The sequence below is a fragment of the Chelonoidis abingdonii genome, chromosome 4 (assembly GCF_003597395.2).
Source record: "Chelonoidis abingdonii isolate Lonesome George chromosome 4, CheloAbing_2.0, whole genome shotgun sequence".
Taxonomy (NCBI): Eukaryota; Metazoa; Chordata; order Testudines; family Testudinidae; genus Chelonoidis; species Chelonoidis abingdonii.
The window spans coordinates 33485210-33507885 of NC_133772.1; the positions used below are offsets into that span (position 1 = coordinate 33485210).

The following is a 22676-nucleotide window of genomic DNA, read 5'->3' on the forward strand; positions in this document are numbered from 1 at the left end:
GATGGTTCTTTTGTCATTGTGTCACATTGCCTGTGAGGTGAAAAGGGCCAACATATTTCCTTGAGTAACCCTTCTAATATAGCGTGGTTCTTTGCTCCTCTCCTGTGGCTAGATCACATTGAGGTTGATGAATCTGATATTGCCTCCATGCTAAAAGGAGTGGTCCTTTAAGTCAAGTGGTTGAAACTCATGTTTCCAGCTCCACCGACCCTGCAGACAACCCAGACATGAGGATCTTTACACTTACCTATGCTGACTCTGACCAGTAGCCTATAGCCTGATCCCAGAGTCAGGAACAGAACCCAGCCTAAGAATCATGATACCCAACATTCCAGAGTTACTTCATACATAGCTGCTTAGCCAGCAATGGCTATTTCACACAGAGGTTAACAGCACAGATCTCATCCAAGAGTGATGCCTACAGCTGAAGTGGTAGAAGTCTGTGCTGAAGGTTGTCAATTCAAACCAAGCTAATAACCCCATGTGTGAGAAAATATAAGTAAGCCAGCATGAGGACTCTTGATTAATAGTTTAAATGGTTTTAGATTGAAAACAATTATATTACAAGGTGGATTTGGATGTTTCTAGTTGCTTATAGATGTATTTTAATTGTTTGTATTAATGGGAGCTGTCCTTAAAGAACAGGGTCCCTTAAAGAATGGGGCACATTACAGAGTTTGTTTTGAAGGAGACTCGTGGAAGGCACTCAGCTGTGGCAGAAACATAGCTAAATCATGGAGAAATGAAAAGTGGGGACTGACATAGTAAGAACAAGGCAAGAAGGTTATCTTAGCAGCAACATTTTGTGTGGACTTGAGATGGCAAGACTGCATTTGTTAAAGCCAAAGAGGAGGCGATTGTAGAGGCCAAGATGTAAGAAGACAAGGGCTGGATTAGATTTGTAGCTCTGTGGCCCCAAAGGAAAGACCAGATCTTAGAATGTTGTTCAGGAAGAAGTGGCAAGATTTAGACGTGGCCTGGATATGTGGATCTAGAGAGATGACTGAGTAAAAAATAATACCCACATTATGAGCATGTGATACTGGAAGGATGATGGTGCTTTCCACAGTGACTGGGAGAAGGGAGAGATTGAGGGAGAAGGAAAGATCAAGAGCTTAGTTTTGGCCATGTTGAGCTTAAGGTTATGGCTAGACCTAGTTGAGGAGATGTCAGAAAAACAGGCCAAGATATTAGTCTGAACGGAGAGAGGTCTAGAGAAAGGATATAAAATCTGAGTTATCAGCATAAAGATGATAGCCAAAGTCATGGTTTTGAATGAAATTGCCCAGTGATAGGATGTAAGTGGAGATACAGAGGAGGGAAAGCATGGAGCCTTGTGGAACCCCAATGAATGTTGGAGGGGAATGAGAATGATCCATCAAATAAAACATTGACTAGAAGAGAAAAGCAGGAGGGGACAGAGTCATGAAAGCTGAGAGAGTAAAAGATTTCAAGAATGGTCAGCACTGTCACTTTGTGAAGACGAAGGATTGAATACAAACCCTGAGATCTAACTAGACAGAGTATCAGAGGGGTAGCCGTGTTAGTCTGGATCTGTAAAAGCAGCAGAGAATCCTGTGGCACCTTATAGACTAACAGACGTTTTGGAGCATGAGCTTTCGTGGGTGAATACCAGATTGGAGACGGTCTAGGATGGAACTGGAGATAGACATTCCAAACAGCAGTTGAAGATAGCGTGTTCAGTGAGCTGGGAGATGAAGGCAGAGTAAGCGATAGTTGGAGAGGTGGGTAGGGTTTTTTACAGGGTACAGTAAAATAGAAATGGGAAAAAAAACAGAGGAGAGGGAGAGTTTGAGGAAAATGGTGAGGGAAGGGGAGAGATTGGAGAGATGGTAAGTCATGAGACAGGATGGGGTGGTGTTACTGGCATATATGGAGGGATTAAATGAGGACAGTTGGCAAAATTTTTATGCCAACTAAAATACCAAATCTGTAATCTCTTTCGGAAACATCTGTTAGAGCTGTGCCTATAATTAATAACTCACTGAACGAATGTTGCCTTATTATTCACAAAGTGCCTGAACAATTTAATTAAAAAAAACCAAACCCTTATCTGCTGTTGAATCTCAAATGATGAAATAATTACAGATCTTCACAAAAACACTGGTGACAGTCCCATTTGTGTGAGTGCTGACCAGGGATCAGAGTACAACTTCAAAAAATGAATCGGTTACTCTTAGTAGCACCTATTCTAGTTCAATCTGTGAATTTAAAGTACATCTAAGATACCAGATACATTTTTGGGGAGATGGGGATTTACAGTGAACTGAAAATGTAGACAAGTATCAGAGGGGTAGCCGTGTTAGTCTGTATCCACAAAAACAACGAGGAGTCCAGTGACACCTTAAAGACTAACAGATTTATTTGGCCATAAGCTTTCGTGGGCAAAAAGCCTCCTTTGTCAGATGCATGGAGACAACGGGCCCTTTTTGCCCACGAAAGCTTATGGCCAAATAAATCTGTTAGTCTTTAAGGTGCCACTGGACTCCTCGTTGTTTTTGTGAAACTGTAGAATAAATCATATGCAGTGCATGACCACAACACGCAAGAGGCTATTTTAATATTCAGGAAATAGAATTAAAATCTGTCTCCAGAGACCAAGACAGAACATTCCTCTTCTCTCTTTCTAGAGACCAACATCAGGATGAGCTGAAGCATTCACGTGTTTTCCTGCTCTGTCAAGCACTGAAGGATCCAAACTGTAAATTAAAGAAACTATGGTAAGAAATTATTCTGTCCTTTTAAAAATCCTTTTCTTGTTGCTTGTGATCCCAGAAATTCTACAGCTGTTCAGCTCTCTGTGCTACTGCTGGTGTAACTATCATATATTAGCCCCCAAAAAACTCAACAACACTGAGTTAAGGCTATTCAGTCCTGCCTCATGCCCTTCCAGAATCTGGAGAGAGGCTAAACTTAAAGCTCTTGAAAACTAGGAGATACAAAGTGATAGTACACACCATCCCTGCAATGCACCCTTAACTTTGCCTTGCTAGAGATGGCAATAGCCCTTGGGAGTGTTTCAGTGAGGGTAACCCAATCATAAGCAGACATGGAAATACTAAGAATGTGCCATTGTTTGTGCTGTCTTTCTCAGGTTTGAATTTAAACACTTATCTGCATGCGCCTTAGCTGTCATTTCCCCGGTTTTATGCATCTGTATGTACTGGTGGAGGGATCAGTTGGAGCAGGCTATCAGAGTTGTGACTGTGATATGACGAGAGATGCATGTATATTTTTATAGATCAACTCTTTTTCATTTCAGTGCTGAGCTCTGTAGGTTGTGTCAGTAGAGGTTCAGAAGGATGTATTCTTGCCATGGCGATAGTCAGCCATCTAATGGCATATATGACAGTGGTCTCCAAGGCCTAGTGAGTTGTAGGAGAAAGCTGTGCCTCAGAAGGAATCTTGAGCGCAAGTGGGGGTAATATTTTGTAAGTCTGAGAAGGTTTATGAGCAGTAGGCTCAGGGCTGGATTCACGAAGGGTACTCCAGCTTGGCATTGCAACATGTAGCTTTAGGTGCTCTGCTACCTAGTAGTATCTGCAGACCCAAGTTAGGAACCCAGCCATGGGAGTGGGGGTGGGGTTAGATGCCTAAGAATGGGATTCACAGAAGCCAGTACGCTGAACTGCCTGAGCTAGATAGTAGGAAATGCTGAGGCTGAGCAGAGGGAAGCACCTATCTCTACTAGGGGCTTCATAGGAGGGAAGCGCTGATGTCCTTTCCTGCTTATGCTCTATTATACAGTAGTTGGCACTTCCACCTAGGATTTAGGAGACCCTAATTCTAATCCCTACTCTGTCAGATTTGGAGCAAGGACTTGAACCTAGGTCTCCTGCATCTCAAGGAAGTATCCTAATCACTGAGATGTAGAGTATTCTATGGTGGAACTCTCTTAATTTCTCCTGCTGGAGCCATTCCACTTTGTATAAAATATTTAAATAGTCATTGCAGCACCATCACTTCGTTGGCCACCCTTTGTGCCGGACCTGATTTGATGTGCTCTGAGCATGCCTACTAGATTGGGTCCCACAAGTGAGATACATGGGACAATGCTGAGTTTGAGACTCCTGCAGCTCAATGGCCACTTAAGTGACTGTGTGCTGGCCTACTAGCAGAAGTTTAGGTGCCTAGGGGACTTTACCAGTGGAATTAAGGCACTTACAGGGTTAGATAGCAGCTGAACGGAGGTTTTTAAGAGCTACATTTTAGGCTTAAGTGGCAGTTAGGCATCTACATCTCTTTATGGATATAGCCATCAGTGGTTGAATGCAGGCCAGGTGTAGGTAGCTCCTGCTTGGTAAATCTGACCTAACCCAAGTTTTGCCTTAGTAAAGAGAAGGTGTTAGACTTTGTCCCGTGATGCTTATATGCTCCGTTCCCAGAGTGTTCCGTATTATCTGTAAGACTAGAGTGCTAGTATATGGGTTATTGGCATGTTGAGGTATTGCTCAAAGAGGGCAGAGTTAAGGTTGTATTGTGGGGTGGAAGGTACTTTAACTTTGTATTTCCCAGTTTTCAGAAGTAAGTTTCTTTTTTTGTTGTTTTTTTAATTCTTGTTGTTTTTATTTTTATCTTTTTGCTAGAAGGGCAAGAGGTCACACTGGGCAACCTTGACTCTGCATTATTAGAAGTTTAGGTCATTTAATTTTCTTGCTTTTAAAGGAAGATGAACTGAAATAGACTTGGGCTACCAGCCTCAGTTCCTGATCGTTAGCACTTGGCAGACAGACAACACTGACCACAGCTGAGTAGTGCCTGGCTGCCAGTCAACGTGCCCAAATTGTTTGTGTCAGTGTATGTCGATCTTTCAAATGGTTTTTAGTTTGATACAACTATTCAGCTCCCTCTGTAAACATATATAAGATCTTCTAATGGTGGGTAGGAAGTGACCCCAAAGACTCTCATTCTACAAGGCCAAGAAAATCTCTAGGTGAACTCTGAGGTACCAGTCAGTGTGCTGTTCCCTCTCTGGTGATTAGCATACAGAGCTCAAGCTGATACCGCTCCTTCCATTTTTTGTGTATGTAAGAAACACATTGCATAAAAAGAGAGGACAGACAACCAGCCTTCTCTCAGCCTTGAAACCTTCTCAGCTGTAAGGCAAGCAAAGGAAGGCACTTACCCTCTATTTCACATCCTCCCTCTTTTTTCTGGTTTCAGAGTAGCAGCCACGTTAGTCTGTATCCACAACATGAACAGGAGTACTTGTGGCACCTTAGAGAATAACAAATTTATTTGACCATAAGCTTTCTTGGGCTACAGCCCACTTCATTGGATGCATAGATTGGAACATACAGCAAGAAGATGTTTATACATACAGAGAACATGAAAAGGTGGAAGTAGCCATACCAACTCTAAGCGGCCAGTCAGTTGAGATGAGCTATCATCAGCAGGAGAAAAAAATCTTTTCAAGTGATAATCGAGATGACCCATAGAAGGTGTGAGGATACAGGCCTTGAACCTAGGCCCCCAGGTCATACTTAGGACACAACTGCCACCCAGTAGCTCACCTGAGTAATCAGAAAGGGGAATAAGTGAAGTGCTAGCTTACAGAGGGCCCCACCCCTGAAGCTCCCAATTGGCGAAAACATCCAGCATCCCCAACTGGCTGAGGGGCTCTGTATAAGCCAAGAAATAACACAGAAAGTTGTCTGAGCAACTAGAGGAATCCCAGGTTGGCTGATACTCTGGACTCCTCGTGAATCCTGCCTGTTTCTGGTTCCTGTCCTCTTATCCCAGACCACTGTCTACTCCCAGTTCCTGCTTTGTTGTCCAACTCCATTGCATTTCAGTTTTGAGTCCTAAATAGACATGATGTAGCAAGTCAGAAAACAGACTGCCCATCCATGTGATTAAAATATATCTCCCTAATGGAGCACCATTTTCATTATTTCTCAGTAACCTCCCTTTCTTTTTCCCCCTCCCTCTATTTACCTCCTCCTCTTACTCCTTGTTTGTTGTAAACAGTTTCTCTTTAGGGGAGGCTGAACTGTTTCTGTGCTTAGGGGATTGCAACTGCATCAGGACATGTGTTAACCTGAACAGTACATGCTGAATACAGATGAGATGCAGGTGGATCAGAAGCCATCCACAGCATTGAGGGTGAAGTTTTTATAATAGCTCAGCATTCAGCACGTACACAATATGCTGAGTGAATTCTGAGAATCTGACCTGACATGTGTTTACATTCTCAGTGCCCATTGCCCCAGGACTAGGATTTTGTATCTTGATAAAGTAGTGTTTCTATAAACCCCCTGACAGCAAGGGAAAGACCGGACAGACAGAACTGCTCACTTTCTAATCTGTGCATCTATCTCCTGTAGCCTGAAGTCTTGCAAACTCACAGCGGATTGTTGTGGGGACCTTTCCTCTGTTCTCAGCACTAACCAGTTCCTGACAGACCTGGACCTGGCTAGTAATGAAGTGAGAAATACAGGAGTGCAGCTCCTGTGTGAGGGACTGAAACATCAAAACTGCAAACTGCAGAGACTGAGGTAAGTACTGACAGATTTCCTTTATGTGAAGAACTTGACAGGGAGTGTGGACAGGGCTGGTGCAAAAATATTTTGCGCCCTAGGTGAAACTTCCACCTTGCACTGCCCCCTCCGATATCCAGGCCCTACTTCCTACAGTCAGGTTCCCCCCAGGGGCCCAGATGTTCACAAAGTACAGGGGTCACAGGGGGGCTGAAAAGAGGGGGGTCGTATGGGGGCTCTTCCAGAGGGTGAAGGTGGCAGAGAGGGGGGTGCATGGGATTGTTGCAGGGAGTGGAGGTGTAGTGGCAGGGAAGAGATTGCACAGAGGCAAAAAGGGCTCGTTGTAGGGAGGGAGTGGCACAAGGGAGGAGGGAGTTGTTGCAAGGGGCTGGCAGGTGGGGGGTGCCTGTGCCCAAGGTTGTTGCAGGAGGGTGAAGGAGGCAGGGAGGGGTTTGCTAAAGGAAGGGGTGGGCAGAAGGGAGATGGCAGGTCTGTAGGGGGTCCCAAGGTTGATGCAGGGGTGAAGGTGACCGTGGCTGGTTGGGGTGGGGGGTGTTGCTGGGTGGAGATTGCCCAGAGGCAAAAGTGGCAGGACAGGGTGGGTTGTTGGGGCAGGAGGTGCACAGGGGAGAAGGTAGCTGGTCGGTGGGTGTTGGAGGGGGTGGCACTGGCTGGGGGAGGGTTGCCCGGGTTGCTCCCACATACACCATTTCCCAGGCCAGGGACTGGACCTGCCCAGCCCCTGGCACTCTGCGGGCCCGTGCGGCTCCCTGCGGCCCGGCTAGGTACCTGGCAGGCAGAGTAGACACCCAGCTTATCTGTCCGAAGAGCAGAGTGCAGCAGCGCCTTCTTCTCTGTGCCACCGGCCAAGCTGGGCTCTCTGCCGCCCCCGGGGCTCTCAGCGGCGGCACAGGCAGCCAGCCCCCCTGCGCCCAAGCCTGCTGCCGCTGCTGCTGAGAGCCCCGGGGGCAGCGGGGGGGAGAAGGCGCAGCTGCTAGTGCTAGACGCTCCCCTTCCCCGCTCGGCTGCCGGCTGCTCTCGCGGGGGAAGGAACAGGTCGTGCGGCGGACAGCCCCTCTAGAGCTGGGAGATGGGGAGCAGCGGCAGCCTTGTGCTCCATTGTTTAAAAAAAATATTTGGGGCACCGCTTTTTGGCACCCCCAACCACCTGGCGCCCTAGGCGGCCGCCTAGTCCACCTAGTGGTTGCTGGGGTATGCTGTGGAAGAGTGTATGCTGAGCTGCCTGCCAGGTACATGGTAAGACAATGAGTTGAGTCTCTGTCAGTGGTACTTTCTGCCTATCCCAAGCATGTGAGAGCAAGAAAGAACTGCTACCCATCAGAACTCTTGCAGTGAGGAAAAAAATATTACCTCCAATCCAAGACATCTCCGCTCCATCTATTAGCTGTTTCTCCTCCTTTTGTGCAACCACCCCTGCATTCACTTTTCATCCTGCTCCCGGGCTGTTCAGGGTGTTAATGGCTGCACCGTCCCCTCCTCAATGCATGTACTGTTCCTTCCCTAGGACAGAGAGCTCAATACAGCCCTGGGGACCAGCTGCTGGCCTGCTAGGCAACCAATGAACCCAGCTGCACTGCCTTGAAACTGACAGAATGGCTACAGCTCCTTACTGCCTGCTGGCTTAGTCCTGTTTATAAGCCTAGCTCACACAGCAGCTCAGTGGCTGCTGAATGCATTCCATGCCTGCAGCTGGTCTTGCCCTTGTTCAAGGTCCTGCTCTTGCGCTGCTCCAGCCCCTACTCCCCTCTGACTTCAGATTTTTGGCTTCAATCTCTGGCTTTGCCTCTGGCTTATGACTCTGGTTGATTCTCCAGTTCTGGCATTTGGCTTCTGTCTCTCTCAGGCTGATTCCTCGCTTCCCCTCTGGCTAACAACTCTGGTTCTAGCATTTGGCTTCTATTCCTCTGGTATTGACCTGTGGCTTGTGTACTGGATTTGCACACCCTGGACCCAGCTCTAATCAGTAGGGTGAATTCTTGCTTCCTCCACTAGGCCTGACCACTCATGGCCGAGTTAGCTACAGGCACTTACTCTGTTGCAGGGCATATAGTGCATGGGTCATCATGCTATCATGACTGTTGGATGATGGCATAGATACGTTGGCCACCTGGAGCCCTACAGACCTGGGTTCTAGACTTTGGATCTTTCCACATCCATGCTATGGGACTTTCCTGATGCTGCCTTCTAGAATGTTATAAAACATCTTAATCTTCATCACATTCACAGGCTGGGGCACAGAACTGAATGATGCCCATTTTCATATAATGCGTCTGAAATCTTGCATGTGTAATTCTGCCATTTACAAGGTTCCCAGTCTGAAAAGGCTGTTTGTGCTGCATCATTCAAGATCTTTGCAATTCCTTCTCTTCCTCCATCTGGGATCCCTGAATAAACCAAAGTGCTTTTTGTTTCTGTTTTTCCTTTTGCTGATATCTATGCCTGGCCACCTGCATTCACTAATACCAAAGATGTCTGTACTGTACTGTAATTTTTTTCACTTCTTTGACTTGGGCTGACTTTCAGATCTGTCAAATAATTCACACATTCCAAAGTTACAAATGAACCCAGAGCAGTGACTTTTTCATTGCAACAACATCTTACTGTAGCAGGGTTTGGTTGAGATCCATCATGCTGTCCATTGGAGGGTTAACCACTGATCCAGGGATCTGTATTTTGTGTATTATTTGTTGTTCTGTTTCCGTAACAAAAGTGTTTTATGGGGTTAGGTTGTCAGTCTCCTGATTAATTTGGAGGACCAGGAAACTGCTTTTTGTCTGGTCTCTACCCTTCAGCCTGTCTTGCTTGGGTGACTCTACTAGGAGAATGAAACTCCCTCTGTTTTAGCTCTGGGGGGCATGGTAATATTCAAGCAACCCCACCACATCAAGGTAACAGTCTCTAGGTGGACAACTTTCTGGCCAACCTGAACTCTGGTGACTCAATGGAAAGGGCTAGGGGCTTTGCCTCAGGAGGAAGTCTTACCCCAAATTTATTCCTCACCATTCATCAATGGCAGATGTTTGAGTCATTCTCAGTCCTAATTGGTCAATGATGAAGTGCCAGTGACAGGGCTTAAGAAGGAAGTCCTACCCAACACAGGTTTCTCATTGATCAAGGGGTAGAGTTGAGGGCCTAAGGCAGGATTTGCGTTTGCCCATCAGTCCTTCTTCATGAAGAGAGTCACCTGTCAGAACATCTGTTATAAGCCCTGTTCATGCTGGCTCACTCATCTCTGCATTTCTCTCTGCTGTAGCTTGAGGAACTGCAAAGTCTCAGATGATGACTGTACAGATCTTGCTGCTGCTCTCAGAACCAGCCAGAGCCTGACTGAGCTGGATCTGAGTTTTAATCATTATCTGAGAGATTCTGGAGTGCAGTTGTTGTGTGAGGGACTGATACAGCCAACCTGCAAATTACAGAGTCTGAAGTAAGTAATATTTGCCTTCGTCTGTGTATTTATACATGTCCTTTAGGTAAAGTGCCTGAGGCGGTCTGTGGCTGGTGGCTGTTCCCTGCAGTTACCTGGAAAAGCTGAGATTTCAGTGTCTCTCCAGCACTAGCATCGATGGCTCACAACATGCACCCAGCCTCTCTGGGCCCACACCAGAGAACTGGCTCCGCCTCCAGCTCCTCAAAGACCAGCGGAATACATGCATTTGTGTGCACATGTGCACAGACGAGTTTTAAACCAAATCTTCATAAGATACATTTTATTAAAAAGAGCTTACTTTTACCCTTTAGCTCCACAGCCTGTGGCCTTTGGGGAATAAATATTTAATTTTTAAAACGAACCATTTTTTAATAGCTGAAACGTTGAGCTCTCACAGCCTACATTATAAATCACTTTAATGACTTTTAATATCTTAATTTTCTATTTTAAAATCAGTGAAAGCAAAAGAGGTCCCAGGACCTGGATCTAAATTTCCCCATCTGAGCTGAAATACTCAGTCTGGTTTTCAGCTTCAGCCCCAGCCATACTGATTCCTGCCTTTGAATTTCCCAGGGCAGGGGCCAAAGTTGCTTTCAGCTGAGACACATCAGCAGTTTGGAGAAATAGTCTTTGAAGTGCAGCTTGCTGGGAATGGGGATGTGTGTTTACAGTTAGAAACTGGGCAGGGAAAAGCAGGTGCCAATGCTGGACTCATTGTAAAAAAAACCCCCAACCCTTTGAGGAAAGCTCTGGATCTCTCTTTTTCTATTTCAATACATTGCTCTCCTCTTTTTCTTTCAAACACAAGATTCCACACCGACCTGTGAGACCCTGGGAAACTCAGGAGATTTGGGGCCAGGTTTTCAAAAGACCCAGAAGCTCCCACTGGGACACATCTGCCTCATGTTTCAAAAGATCTGTATGTTGGATGTGGAATTCTCTTGAAGATCTGTCCCTATAGCACCAGCAGAGTGAGCTGCAAAACCAGCCTCCTTTTGCAACAGTGGTCACCCATCATTGGAGGTTTGGGGTTAAAGCCACGAGCCCCTAATACAGTGTCCCCTGTACTTTCCCAAGAACATCAGGAGGGCTGAGGTGCTTCTGTCCCCATCTACCTCAAAGTTTTGCCAGTTACATGGCTAGGACTCATCTCATAGCTATTTGTATTGTCATTGTAGTCTCACGGTCTCTGATTTTTAGCCTCTTACCTGTTGAGGACAAGAAGGTGCCACTCTCCATTATACACTCGGCTCCTGGTGGCTTGTCTAATCTGCAACCAAAGTAAGATATATAATGTAGTGAAAGAAGACGTCTATCAGTGATTTCCCTTCTCAGAGCAGTCACCACCACAGCCACTTTCCAAATTCCTTCCATTCCCTTGCTTTAGGGGGCGTCACTGTTGAGCTGCAGCTCCCCCTGCTCAGTGCAACTTCCTGTCCCTTCCTGAGGAGCGAGACCTTCAGATCTGTAGCAGTAACTGGATTTGTTAGTTGATCAAGTAGATCCTGTGCTTCACTGATTAAATACAGAATAATTTGTTTTGAATAGCTAATGGCACGCACATCTGGTTGATTGAGTTTGATCCTTCAGCTTGCTCTATACATCCAAATAATTGGGGTCTGATTCTTAAATAGAGATTCATGCCCTGTGGAACCAGGGCTGAGAAACTACAGTAACCAGCTTGGGAAACTTTTTAATTTAAGCAGCGGTTGAAATGTATTTTATTTTACGTGCTCATCCAAGACCCTACTTTCATTCCTCACAACGCAAACAATTTTTAGACTACATTGGGTTCCCCCCCAATTTTACCTTCAGGTTTTCATTTTAAATCTATGTTTTAAAACATGTGATTTGTTATATTAGTAACTAGAGCGTCACACACTCCAATACCTTCTGTAGCTGAGCTGATTGCAGACGCCCAGGGGCTCCTTGCATCCCTCCATTTCTTACCGCCCCCCCGGGTATCACACTCCCATTCCCATCTATTTTAGGAACTCCCGCAACCCCACCCTACACCCTTCCTCTCGCCAGGGTGTCTGTGTACGCCCTCTATCCCCTCTCCTGATTCCAGAGTGCCCCATTCTCCCTCTCATCAAAGCAGTGTCCTCCACATCCCCCTCCCCCATATCAGGGGGCTCCATGTGTTCCCTTCTCCCCCCCCATCTCCGATATGAGGGTTCCCCATTCTCCCTACCATGCCAGGGGTTCTACGTGCCCTTCCAGTCTGTCCTTCCCCCATGTCAGGGGTTCTGCACGTCCTCCTATTTCCCCACTCCCACCTTGCTAGGGGCTCTGTATGTCTTATTTATCTTGCCCCTCAAAAGTAACTTTCTTCTCCTCAAATTGGAAGGAACACATAGACCGCTGGTGCCCCCCACCAGAGAAGGCTTTGGAGAGGCAGCGTACTAGCAGCGAAGAAGGAATGAAGTCTCCACTCTCCTCTGCCTCCTGGCTGAGTACACCCCCAACAGCGGTTAGGTGACTCCCAGTAGAGAGAGCAAAGAATATGCTGACCACTCTCACTATTTTTTTTTCTATGGTTGCTTGAGCCCTGGAGCACCCATGGATTTGGTGCCTATGCCTGACTTGTAGCAGTGTAAATCAGGAGCAACCCAATGAAATCAGTGGAGTTACACTGGTATAAAATTAAAGCGCCACAGGTGGTTCACTAGCCTGGGAAGCAGTCTGAGTGGCACTGTGGTTCACCAGCAGATATAAACCCAGTCTGACAAGCTAGAGAAAGCACTTCAGACTGGCAGTGCCAGCAGGAATCTGAAACACACTTCTTAAGTTGAAGAGGGTACTAAGCAGGGGTGAGTCTAGCTGGCAGAGCTATACTGGCAAAGGTGCTGTAGTGTAAACAAGCGCTGCATTAACCTTGTTTTTGGGCAGTGAATTTCCCTTGTTTCTTTAGGAAGAGGTGTTAGTGAGGGGGCATGATTGGAGAGCACCTGTGAAAGGGAAATGATCTGCCACTTCAGCTCCCAGTTCTGTCCTCCTCCTGGCCCCACCATGCCCCCAGTAGGGCTGGAAGGGCCATGGGAAGAAAGCAGGATGGAAACTGATGGGTAGCGAGGAGCAAATCTACTAGCTGGAGGCAGCAAGAGGAATAGCAGGGAGCCCCAGACTTTATATCTACTCCAGGGTTACCAATATCCTAGACAATCTCATTATGTATGTGGATTTCAGAGTACTTTGAAAATTACCTGCGTCTGACGAAGTGGGTATTCACCCATGAAAGCTCACGCTCCAAAACTTCTGTTAGTCTATAAGGTGCCACAGGATTCNGAAAGCTCACGCTCCAAAACTTCTGTTAGTCTATAAGGTGCCACAGGATTCTCTGCTGCTTTTACAGATCCAGACTAACACGGCTACCCCTCTGATACTTGAAAATTAATAGAAACTCATAATGCAGGGGGAGGACCTCTTGATCAAATGACCTAAATTTGCACCATAAATTCTACCCCAGTCGCTGAATAGCTTTTCAATTATTGCTTACCCAAAAGGGACGTGGGTGGTGGAAATTATCAGCTATTGATCCTGAGAGAGTAACAGTAGGATCAAAGCCATAGTTTGAGCCTAAGTATGTGTGTATTTAAAAAAAAAAGTTATAAGAAGTGTAAAATTTGGATGTTATATGATTATTTTAGTGGGAGTGGATCTCACTTAAACGACCTAAAAAATCTTGATTTAGACTAAACCAGCCCTGTGGCTATTTTCAAGACAAGATTTTTTTTAAGGGCCTCTTTCCCCTAATCGGCTTTCTCTTACCCTAACCCAGGGGTCGGCAACCTTTCACAAGTAGTGTGCCGAGTCTTCATTTATACCAGGGCTCGGCAACCTATGGCATGCGTGCCAAAGACAGCACGCGAGCCGATTTTTAATGGCACACTGGGGCCTGCCGGGACTCCAATGTGCCATTAAAAATCCTGCCCGCGCGGCAAGCTGCAGCATCCCCGGTCCCAGGCTGCAGCGTCTGGCTGAGCGCAGCAAGCCGCCGGCCCCTCCCCCGCCTTCCCCCACTTCCCCTGGAGCCCTGCTGCCATGCACGCGCAGTGCTCTGGGGTCCAGGGCTGCATGATCCCACGGGGCAGCGTTTGGCTCCACGGGGAGGGAAAGACGCTTTCTGCTCACCCAGAGCCCTGCTGTCGCGTGTGCAGCGCTCTGAGGGGCGGGGCTATGCGCGCCCGCAAGGCAGAGTATTTGGCTCTGCTTGGAGCCTCGTGGTAAGGGGTCTGGGGTTGGGGGGGTTGGATAAGGGGTGGGGACAGTCAGGGGACAGGGAGCAGGGTGGGCTGAATGCGGGGGTGGGATCCTGGGGGAGTGGTTAGCGGTAGGGGGGTCTCTGGAGGGGGCAGTCAGGGAGCAGGGGGGTTGGATGGGGCATGGGAGTCCCAGGGTCTGTCAGGGGGTGGGGGGTGGATAGGATCACGGCATCAGAGGACAGGAGCAAGGAGGTCCTGGGGCAGTTTAGGGTGAGGGGGGTCTCTGAACGGCTTGTGAGGACACAGGAGCCTAGGGTGTTGATGCTTGTGGAGTTTCTGAGGGGGGGCAGGAGGCAGGTGGGAGGTGGCAGACAAGTTACATGCTGTGGATGTAATGGTCGTCCGAGTCTAGGTCCTGTCAGGGAGCAGTTGGATGACTGGAGTCTCGAGGTCTGGTCTGCGGGGGGTTGCTACGAGTCGGGAAGTCAGGGACAGTGTAGACTGGTCGTTCATAGGGGCAGTCGGACGAGCAAAGCAGGGCTAGTAGGTGATAGTCCTGGGGGCAGTTAGGCAGAGTCAAGAGAGGGTGTAGCCAGGTCAGGAGTGGAAGATTGCGGGTTCTGAGGGGCAGTCACCCGCCTTGCCACTGAGCCGATCCCCAGCACCTCCCAGGCCCTGCCCTGAGCCCGTGACCTCCTTCATTCACACTCGCCCTCTGTTGACCCTGCACTCCCGCCTACAACCAGCCTCGACTACTGCATCCCCACACTACACCAGCCCCGCCCCTCCGCCGCCTATCACCTGCACCCCTCACATGTACCTAGCCTCTGCCCTATACTTTCACCGCCCCTACTTCCCCCCCCCAATCCCCTGCACCCACAACATCTCCACCTGACACCCACGCGAGCTCCTGCACCCCCTCCCACATTCCCGACCTGCACTCCTCTACCAAATGGAGCTGCCCGTATGTCCCAGACCAAACCTCCTGCCACCTGACCCCTCCCTCATTTCTACTCTGGCTCGACCATTTCACCCCTAGCCCTGCTCATGCATCTCTCCGCTCAGCTCATGCAAAGGAGAGAGATGACCTGGCAGAACCCAGGTGATGAGTAGGTACCCTGACTTGCTGGTGCGGGCCGGATCCAGACGGCAGCAGGTTAGCGGGTCCAGCTCGGACCTGCTGGCCGGAAGCCCGCGTGGAACCCTGAAGCAGCAGGGGCTGCAGCTGGACCCTTCCCAGCTGGGGTCTCGCGCGAGGCCCCCTCGCCGCTAGCCAGGCGACGTTGAAACAGAACCCCAGACCAACCGCAGGCTGCAGCGGGCCGGCCGCGCTTAGTATCAAACATGTTAATTTAATTTTAAAGACTTCTTAACATTTTGACAACTTTGTTTATTTACCAATGCACCTAGTTAGTTATATAAGTATAGACTGTAGTAGAGGCAGCACTTCTACAGAAAACATTTTAAATTGATTTACTGGCACAGTGAAACTTTTAATAGCCAGAATCATGAGACTTGGCACACCATTCTGAAGATTGTGGTACCCTTGATTATACATTCTATTAAGCTTCAATGTGCCAGTAACACATTTTTACTTTTTAGAGGTGTCTCTATAGTCTATATATTATCATAACCAACACGTATATGTAAGTAAACAAGGTTTTCAAAATGTTTCAGAAGCTTTATTCAAAATTAAATTAAAATGCAGATCTTATCAGTTTAGTGTTATCCTTGCCCTTGCTTTTCCTTGTTGAGTTTTGCAATATCTGGCACATATTTGGATACTTTAAGTTGCACACAGGCTTCTGAGTGATCAGTTGTTAACTGGCTCCAAGAGGGACAGAGGACAGATTTCATGTGTGAAAATACCTGTTCACACAGGTATGTGGCTCCAAATGCTGAAAGCATTGCAAACAAAATTTTCTTCAAACAGTTAAATTTCACTGGCAGGGATGTCCAGCAGGTCAGAATAGAGGCGCCATGATCTCTCTCAGTAGTGTCAAGTGCGCTCCACAGATCTACAAACTTTGATGTCCATAATTCTGAGCTTTTTAACTGAATGAGTTGCATTTTGAAATCTTCAACACCCATCCACTGAAATACAGACAAATCCAAGTAGCTTTCGTTGAACTTTTCAGGTTTAATTAGAAAATACATCATTGGGCCAAATTGCTGGAAATGTTGAAATCTGTCAGAAAATTCTGATTCCAGTTTTTGCATGTACTTTCCAATCTCATCGACATTGACAGTGCAATGTGTCGATAACACTCTTATGAGTTGGAAGTAGCAGAAAGTAGAAGTTTGAATATCCCTGGAAAAAACTGCTAGTTTCACAACAAACGCTTTCCAGGCTTCATAAAGATCCAGAACTGTTTCTCCTGCACCTTGGAGACAGAGGTTGAGTTTGTTTAGGTGAGCGGTAATATCAGTTAGAAACATGAGCTTACACAGCCATTTGTCATCATCCAGTTTGGGGTAGTTTTGTTCTTTTTCCGACAAAAAACCCTTAATTGCATCAAAACAGTTTACAAAGTGCACCAAAACCTTGCCACAACTTAGCCACCAAATGTTGCTGTGAAGTGGGATGTCATTTATAAGCACTGTCCATCTCTTCTAGCAGTGCTTGAAATTGTCTGCCAGTCAAAGCAGATTGAGCAACAATGAAATTCACAATTTGCACCACTGTATTTATCACATTATTAAGCTCTGAATTAGACATTTTAGCATACAGGTTTGAAATTTGACTGTCGGACGGCCAATTTGATCTTCAAGTAACTTTACAAATCTCTTCTGTTTTATGACCATGGCAGGCGCACCGTTTGTTGTCATACAAAATATTTTTCTGATATCAACTCCTCGTTCTTCAAAATGGTTTACAAAACTTTCCAGTATATCTTCCCCCTTTGTTGTGCCATGCAGGGGTTTTAGGCAACAAAGTTCCTCTTGGATTTCATCGGAAGCACAATATCTTGCAACAACTGCCAAACGTGGAACGTTGTTTGTATCCATGCTCTCATCAACTGCAACACTAAGCATTGCTGTGTCTTTCAATGCAACTGTCTGCTTTTCTTGAATGTTTTCTGCCATTTCACTTATGTGTCTCTCAACTGTTCTGGCAGAGATGGGCAGTTCTTTTATTCTAGATATGATTGTATCTTTATCTGGCAAATCATTGAACAAAATCTCTGAACTGCTGAGAAAAACTTCTTTTGTAATTCTCCATCTGTAAACGGCTTTCCATTTTTTGCAATGCACTGTGCAATCTTGTAACTTCCTTCTGTAGCTTGATTTTTACTTACACTTAAGCTTTTAAAAAACTGCTTTGCTTCTCATAGGCTTCTACTGCCTTTTTGATCGATTCAGTCTTGTCTGCTTTGTCAAGAAAGGTTTCCTCGTGCTTCATTTGAAAATGTCGTCGAACACATGATGTGCAGCAAACAACATTTTCATAACAGAAAGCACAAATAGCACGGTCCTTCTTTTCAATAAATCCAAATGCGCCTGTCCAAGCAGGCTGAAATGATCGGACATCTAGCTTCACTTTCTTAAGAGCTGCCATTATGTCAAATATTCCCTTCAGCTCTCAGTGGGAAAAAAATGGCGATATAAGGCAGGCACAAGGTCAAATGCAGCATGGTCTGATATAAGCAATTTTAAAATGGGGGTGCTGAACTGCACCCCCTCTTGCCTCGGTGTGCAACCCTCACTGTCCCAGGCTGGGGAGATACAGAGCTAGTGCCGGGAGCATGGAGGAACAGAATCTCCCAGATCCTGCTCTAAGCCTGGCTAAGCTGCCTGGGGCGGTGGCTCCCCCTACAGCCTCCTTGTAGTGATGGGCCTGCTGTAATTTGGGTCGCACCATTCTGGGGCTAATCAGTGCCAAGTCCAGCCAGATTGGTCAAGAGCCGAGTGAGAAAGACTTAAGGGACCTTGTTCCCATCCTGAGTTCTGGTTGGCCAGTGGAAAGAGCTGGGGTGTTGGTTTGGGAGGAAGTCTGGTGCCCACCTTTTATTTCTCATTAGTCAATGGCAGAGATTTGAGGCTTGAAATGTCTGGGCCAGCTTCAATGCTGATTGGTCAGGCAGAAGGGCTGGTGGTCAGAGTTGCCTATTGGGTTTGTCACAACTGTTCCTTTCAGGCACTTATCTCACTTCTCTGCATTTATGTCCCGCAGGTTAAATTATTGCAATATCACACACGTTAGCTGTAAGGATCTTGCTGCTGTTCTCAAAACCAGCCAGAGACTGATAGAACTGGACGTGGGCACTAATGGACTGCAAGAAGCTGGAGTGCAGCTTCTCTGTGAGGCACTGAAACATCCAAACTGCAGACTGCAGAGACTGGGGTAAGCAATGTTTGGCCTCCTTAGAATTTCCAGGTATACTTTCCATAAAGTGCTGGGCAGGATGTATGGCTGATCTCTGATGTTTACTCCTTGCAGCTTCATGGAGAAACTGAGTTCGGTATCTCTCTAGAATCCCCATCGATAGCTCACAGTATGCACCCAGTCTGCCCTCTTTGGAGAATGGAAACTTCAAATCAAGGTGGGCCCACGCCAGATGGCTCCACAGTCTCCTGGGCACTAAATACATAACTCATTTTAGTAAGAGTTTGTTTAAAAATATTATTGGTTCTGGAGTGCAAGATATCTGCACGGTGCCTGCTAGTCTCTCAAAAAACTCCAACTCATAATAAAATGCATTCATTAAAAAGAGTTTACTCGTACTATTCCAATAGATTTTATAGATTGTTGTAATGACTTTTGACACTTTCACCTTTCTGTATAAAACCAATAAAAGCCAAGGAGGCCTCAGGACTCTGAGGATTCTGAATCTTCCTTTCTGAGCTTGTACACTCAGTTGGGAATGGGTGTTTGGTTACAGACAGGGCAGATGCAAACGTTGGATACATTATAAAAAACTCTAAATCCTTTGGGGAAAGCTCTGGCTCTTCCCTTTTCTGTTTCAATATATTTCTGCTAATTTCTTCTGTTTCCAAGACAAAAGCCTCACCCAACACCTGTGAGATTCTGAGGGACTCTGTTTACTTGGGGTCAGATTTTCAAATGAGCTCAGCTCCCAGCAGCCCCATTGTGATCCTTCTGCCCAGTGCTTCATATGATCTGCAGGATGAATGCTGTGCTCTCTTGAAAACTGAGTTCCAAACTGAGTCTGCAGAGTGAATTACAAAATCAGCCTCATTCTGATGCAGTTGCTATCCATCATTGGAGGTTTGGGGTTAAAGCCACCTACCCCTAATGCAGGGACCTCCATTCTCAGCCAAGAACATCAGATACTCTGCTTGGAAGCTGAGTGGCTTCTCTCTCCATCTATCCCTGCTAGTCCTAAATGTAAGCAAGGTTTGAATGGGCTATAACATGACAGCTAATGATGAACCAGCGTGGGAGAGGCTTTAGGATCAGAATGTATTTACATGAACACTCATATTCTGCCGAGGTATCTAACAGCCAGAGCTTTGCTGCCTAAGTGATCAGCTTTGGCTCGTATTGGGTTACAAATCACTTTCATATTGAATGCTGGGGCAATGAAATGTTGTTATCCTTATTGTATGAGTGAAGGGCAGCAGAACTGTCTTTAGCCTGTCTGAATGAGAGGCTCCTCCTCAGCTGAACTGAACTCACTAAGCAGGGGGCTTATGTGCCAAATTCCAATGGAGAGTGAGAGGCTGGGCTAGGGACAAGTGTTTGTGTCTGGAGGCGTGGGCTCTACCAAAGGGTCATAAGGCAACATTTGACCTGCCCCTCTCCCCTGTTTAAAGATCGTTAATTAGGCTCCATTGAAAGCCTCTTGTTTTGCTAAGTGATTGCTAGAGCTGACCTATTGGATATAAGTGCTAAGCTGTGGGACAGGCTGGGCAGTCTGAGGTTCCCCCACTGAGAGCTGAAATCATCAGGAGTTGGGTGAAACCTCAAGAGACCAACTCACAGAGGTCACAGAGGAGAGGCCGGGGCAGCAGAAGGTGACTGCAGATGACAGTGTGGTGGCAGGAACGCAAATGGCAGTGGCGCAGTGAATGACAGTGCAGCAGCAAGCTATGATGCAGAGTGAAGGGCGACAACTGTGTCCAGTTGCAGTGGCAGCAGTGAAGGCATTGCTCGACATTTCTTTTGCACGCTCTGCCCCCTTCCTCGGATGGGAGGTAAACTCATGTGAAAGCTTCCGGGAGCCATGTGGGGCTGGGGCAGGCAGGGAACTTGCCTTAGTGGCAGCCCTGCTACACTACTGGAGATCACAATCGACAAGGAGCCACTCTTAGGCTCAATGGGAGTCATCGCTGGCTCATAGGCCTTGCAATGAAGAACACTACACTAGTGTAAATGAGAGCTGAACCTTCCCCAGCAGGTGTGCGTGGAAGAAATCCACACAAGGGGCCTTTCGCCTTTATATTCCCGCTGCCTATTGTCAGAGTACCGTGAGCTCCTCCTGCTTTCTCAGAATATAGAATCTTTCTAGATGCACAGAGACATCTGTGAGGGAAACAGAGAGGAAAGTAGCTTTTGTTTATTTATTTTATTTTTTAACTCTGTCATAATTTCATGCAGGTTGAGGTTGTGCAGACTCACAGCTGCTTGTTGTGGGGATCTCTCCTCTGCTCTTAGCACCAGCCAGACCCTGGCAGAGCTGAACCTCCAGGATAACAGACTGGAAGATTCCGGGGTGCAGCTGCTGTGTGAGGCACTGAAACGTCCAAACTGCAAACTGCAGAAAATAAAGTGAGTACCAGCGGGTCTCCTTTAGTTTGTGGTGGTTACTATGGTAGCACTGTAAGTCCAACAAGAAGAGTTACCGCACCTGCACCTGCTATTCTCTGGCCTAACCAGGGCGGGGCAAGCAGGCAGCTGCCCAGGGTGCAAAGCCTGCAGAAAATGGGGTGCAGTGGGGGATAGTTGGGCCAGCCACAGGTGAAGATTGAGATTGTGTGCAGGGGCATTGCCTCCTCCTCCCTCAGCAGCTGTGTGCATAGGATCTGCCGGCCATAGCCAAGTCCCCTCAGTGTGTAGTGGGAAGATGGGTCTCCAAGGGCTCCCTCCACCAGTTGCTCCACTCCTGCTCCCTTGCATCCTCAGGCACCTCTTGAAGCACAGCCAAGAGAACTCCGGGGGAACTGGGGTGGTGAAACTTCCAAAGGGCCAGGCAGCCAGAGGCTCCCTGGGAACTCTGGGCAGGACACGGATGGTCAGGGATGTACTCCCATGTTCTGGGTGTTCCTAGCCTCTGTTTGCCAGAAGCTAAGGATAGATCACTCAGTAATTGCCCTGTTCTATTCATTCCCTCTGCAGCATCTGGCACCAGCCACTGTCAGTAGACAAGATGCTGGGCTGGATGGATCATTGATCTGACCTGGTATGGCTGTTTTTATGGTCTTATGGTACCATAAGTATTTATGGTACTTTTCAGAGAAACAAGACAAGGACCTTTCCCCAAGGACCTTGCAGTTGAGGATGTGAACTATGCATACCATTCAGATAGCAAAAAGGGAATTTCTGGGAAGTTATGCAGAGTTTTTGCAGCAGCAATTATTTGCAGTCATGTGCATATGGGATATAGGCCTGCAAGGTCCTTTGCAGTAACCATTGAGCTATAGTTTGGGCTCGCATCTGGGAAGGCTGTTTTTATCAACAGTCTTTTTTTCTGCCTGTCAAGCTGGAAAAATGGGTGTGTTAAATGAAGTACAGAGGTTGCATAAACCAATGGGACCAGAGAATTTTTAAAAACAATATCTCATGGCTTTGATGCAAATAGAGAAAATTCTCTGTGCAGCAGCTAATGACTATCACTTAGATGAAAAACACGAGGAAGTCTAAAATGTGATTATTCAAAACAATAAGTAGAGTGCTATTAACTTTCTCAGCCCCTATGGTTGTGCCACCTTTAGTCTCTTATTGCCAGTATTAACAATACTTGCAATTTGTGTTGTTTTATTAATGCCCAAAGTTATACATCCGTTTTCGGCATAGTCACTTTGCTAAAACATATATTATTAACATGCTATTACATGAATAGCCACTGCCTACTATTTACTATTTCCTGTAATAATATGCCATTCTTAGCTAAATCTTGGTAGTTAGTTTTACTTTAGGAGGCTATATGGGTCAAATTCTTCTTGGGTGTCATTTGAATTTGGCTTTATTTTGGGCCACATTCAGCCACCTTTACTCACATTGAGTAGCAGTTTACTCCTCGAGTAGTTCCATTAATTGAAGAGTAAGATAATAGTCGACATGAGTAAGGGTGGCAAAATTTGATTCTTTGTCTTTGTGACACATTCTTCTACTTACCCGGGAGGATATAATGAATCACAGAACTTTTAAGAAATAAGATATGCAAAAGAACTACTAGGTCACCTTATCCATTTCCCCTGCCAATGCAGGATTTCTCTTTACAGTATATTCTTCAATACTTTGTCAAGTGATGACTCTTCCACAACTTCCATTGGATGACCATTTCACAGTCTAATAAATCTCACTGTTAGGAAAATTTTCCCGATATTCAGACCACA

At 46.6% G+C, this 22676-nt stretch overlaps 1 protein-coding gene across 1 annotated transcript in view; it reads left to right on the forward strand.

Annotated features, from left to right (window-relative positions):
• LOC116836364 (NACHT, LRR and PYD domains-containing protein 3-like) overlaps nt 1–22676 on the forward strand; it is a 76875-nt gene that overhangs the window by 26767 nt on the left and 27432 nt on the right. The window contains exons 6-10 of the mRNA XM_075065029.1: nt 2652–2741; nt 6348–6518; nt 9775–9948; nt 18331–18501; nt 20719–20889. Of these exons, the coding sequence (XP_074921130.1) occupies nt 2652–2741; nt 6348–6518; nt 9775–9948; nt 18331–18501; nt 20719–20889 (777 nt within the window). The remainder of the gene's footprint in view (nt 1–2651; nt 2742–6347; nt 6519–9774; nt 9949–18330; nt 18502–20718; nt 20890–22676) is intronic.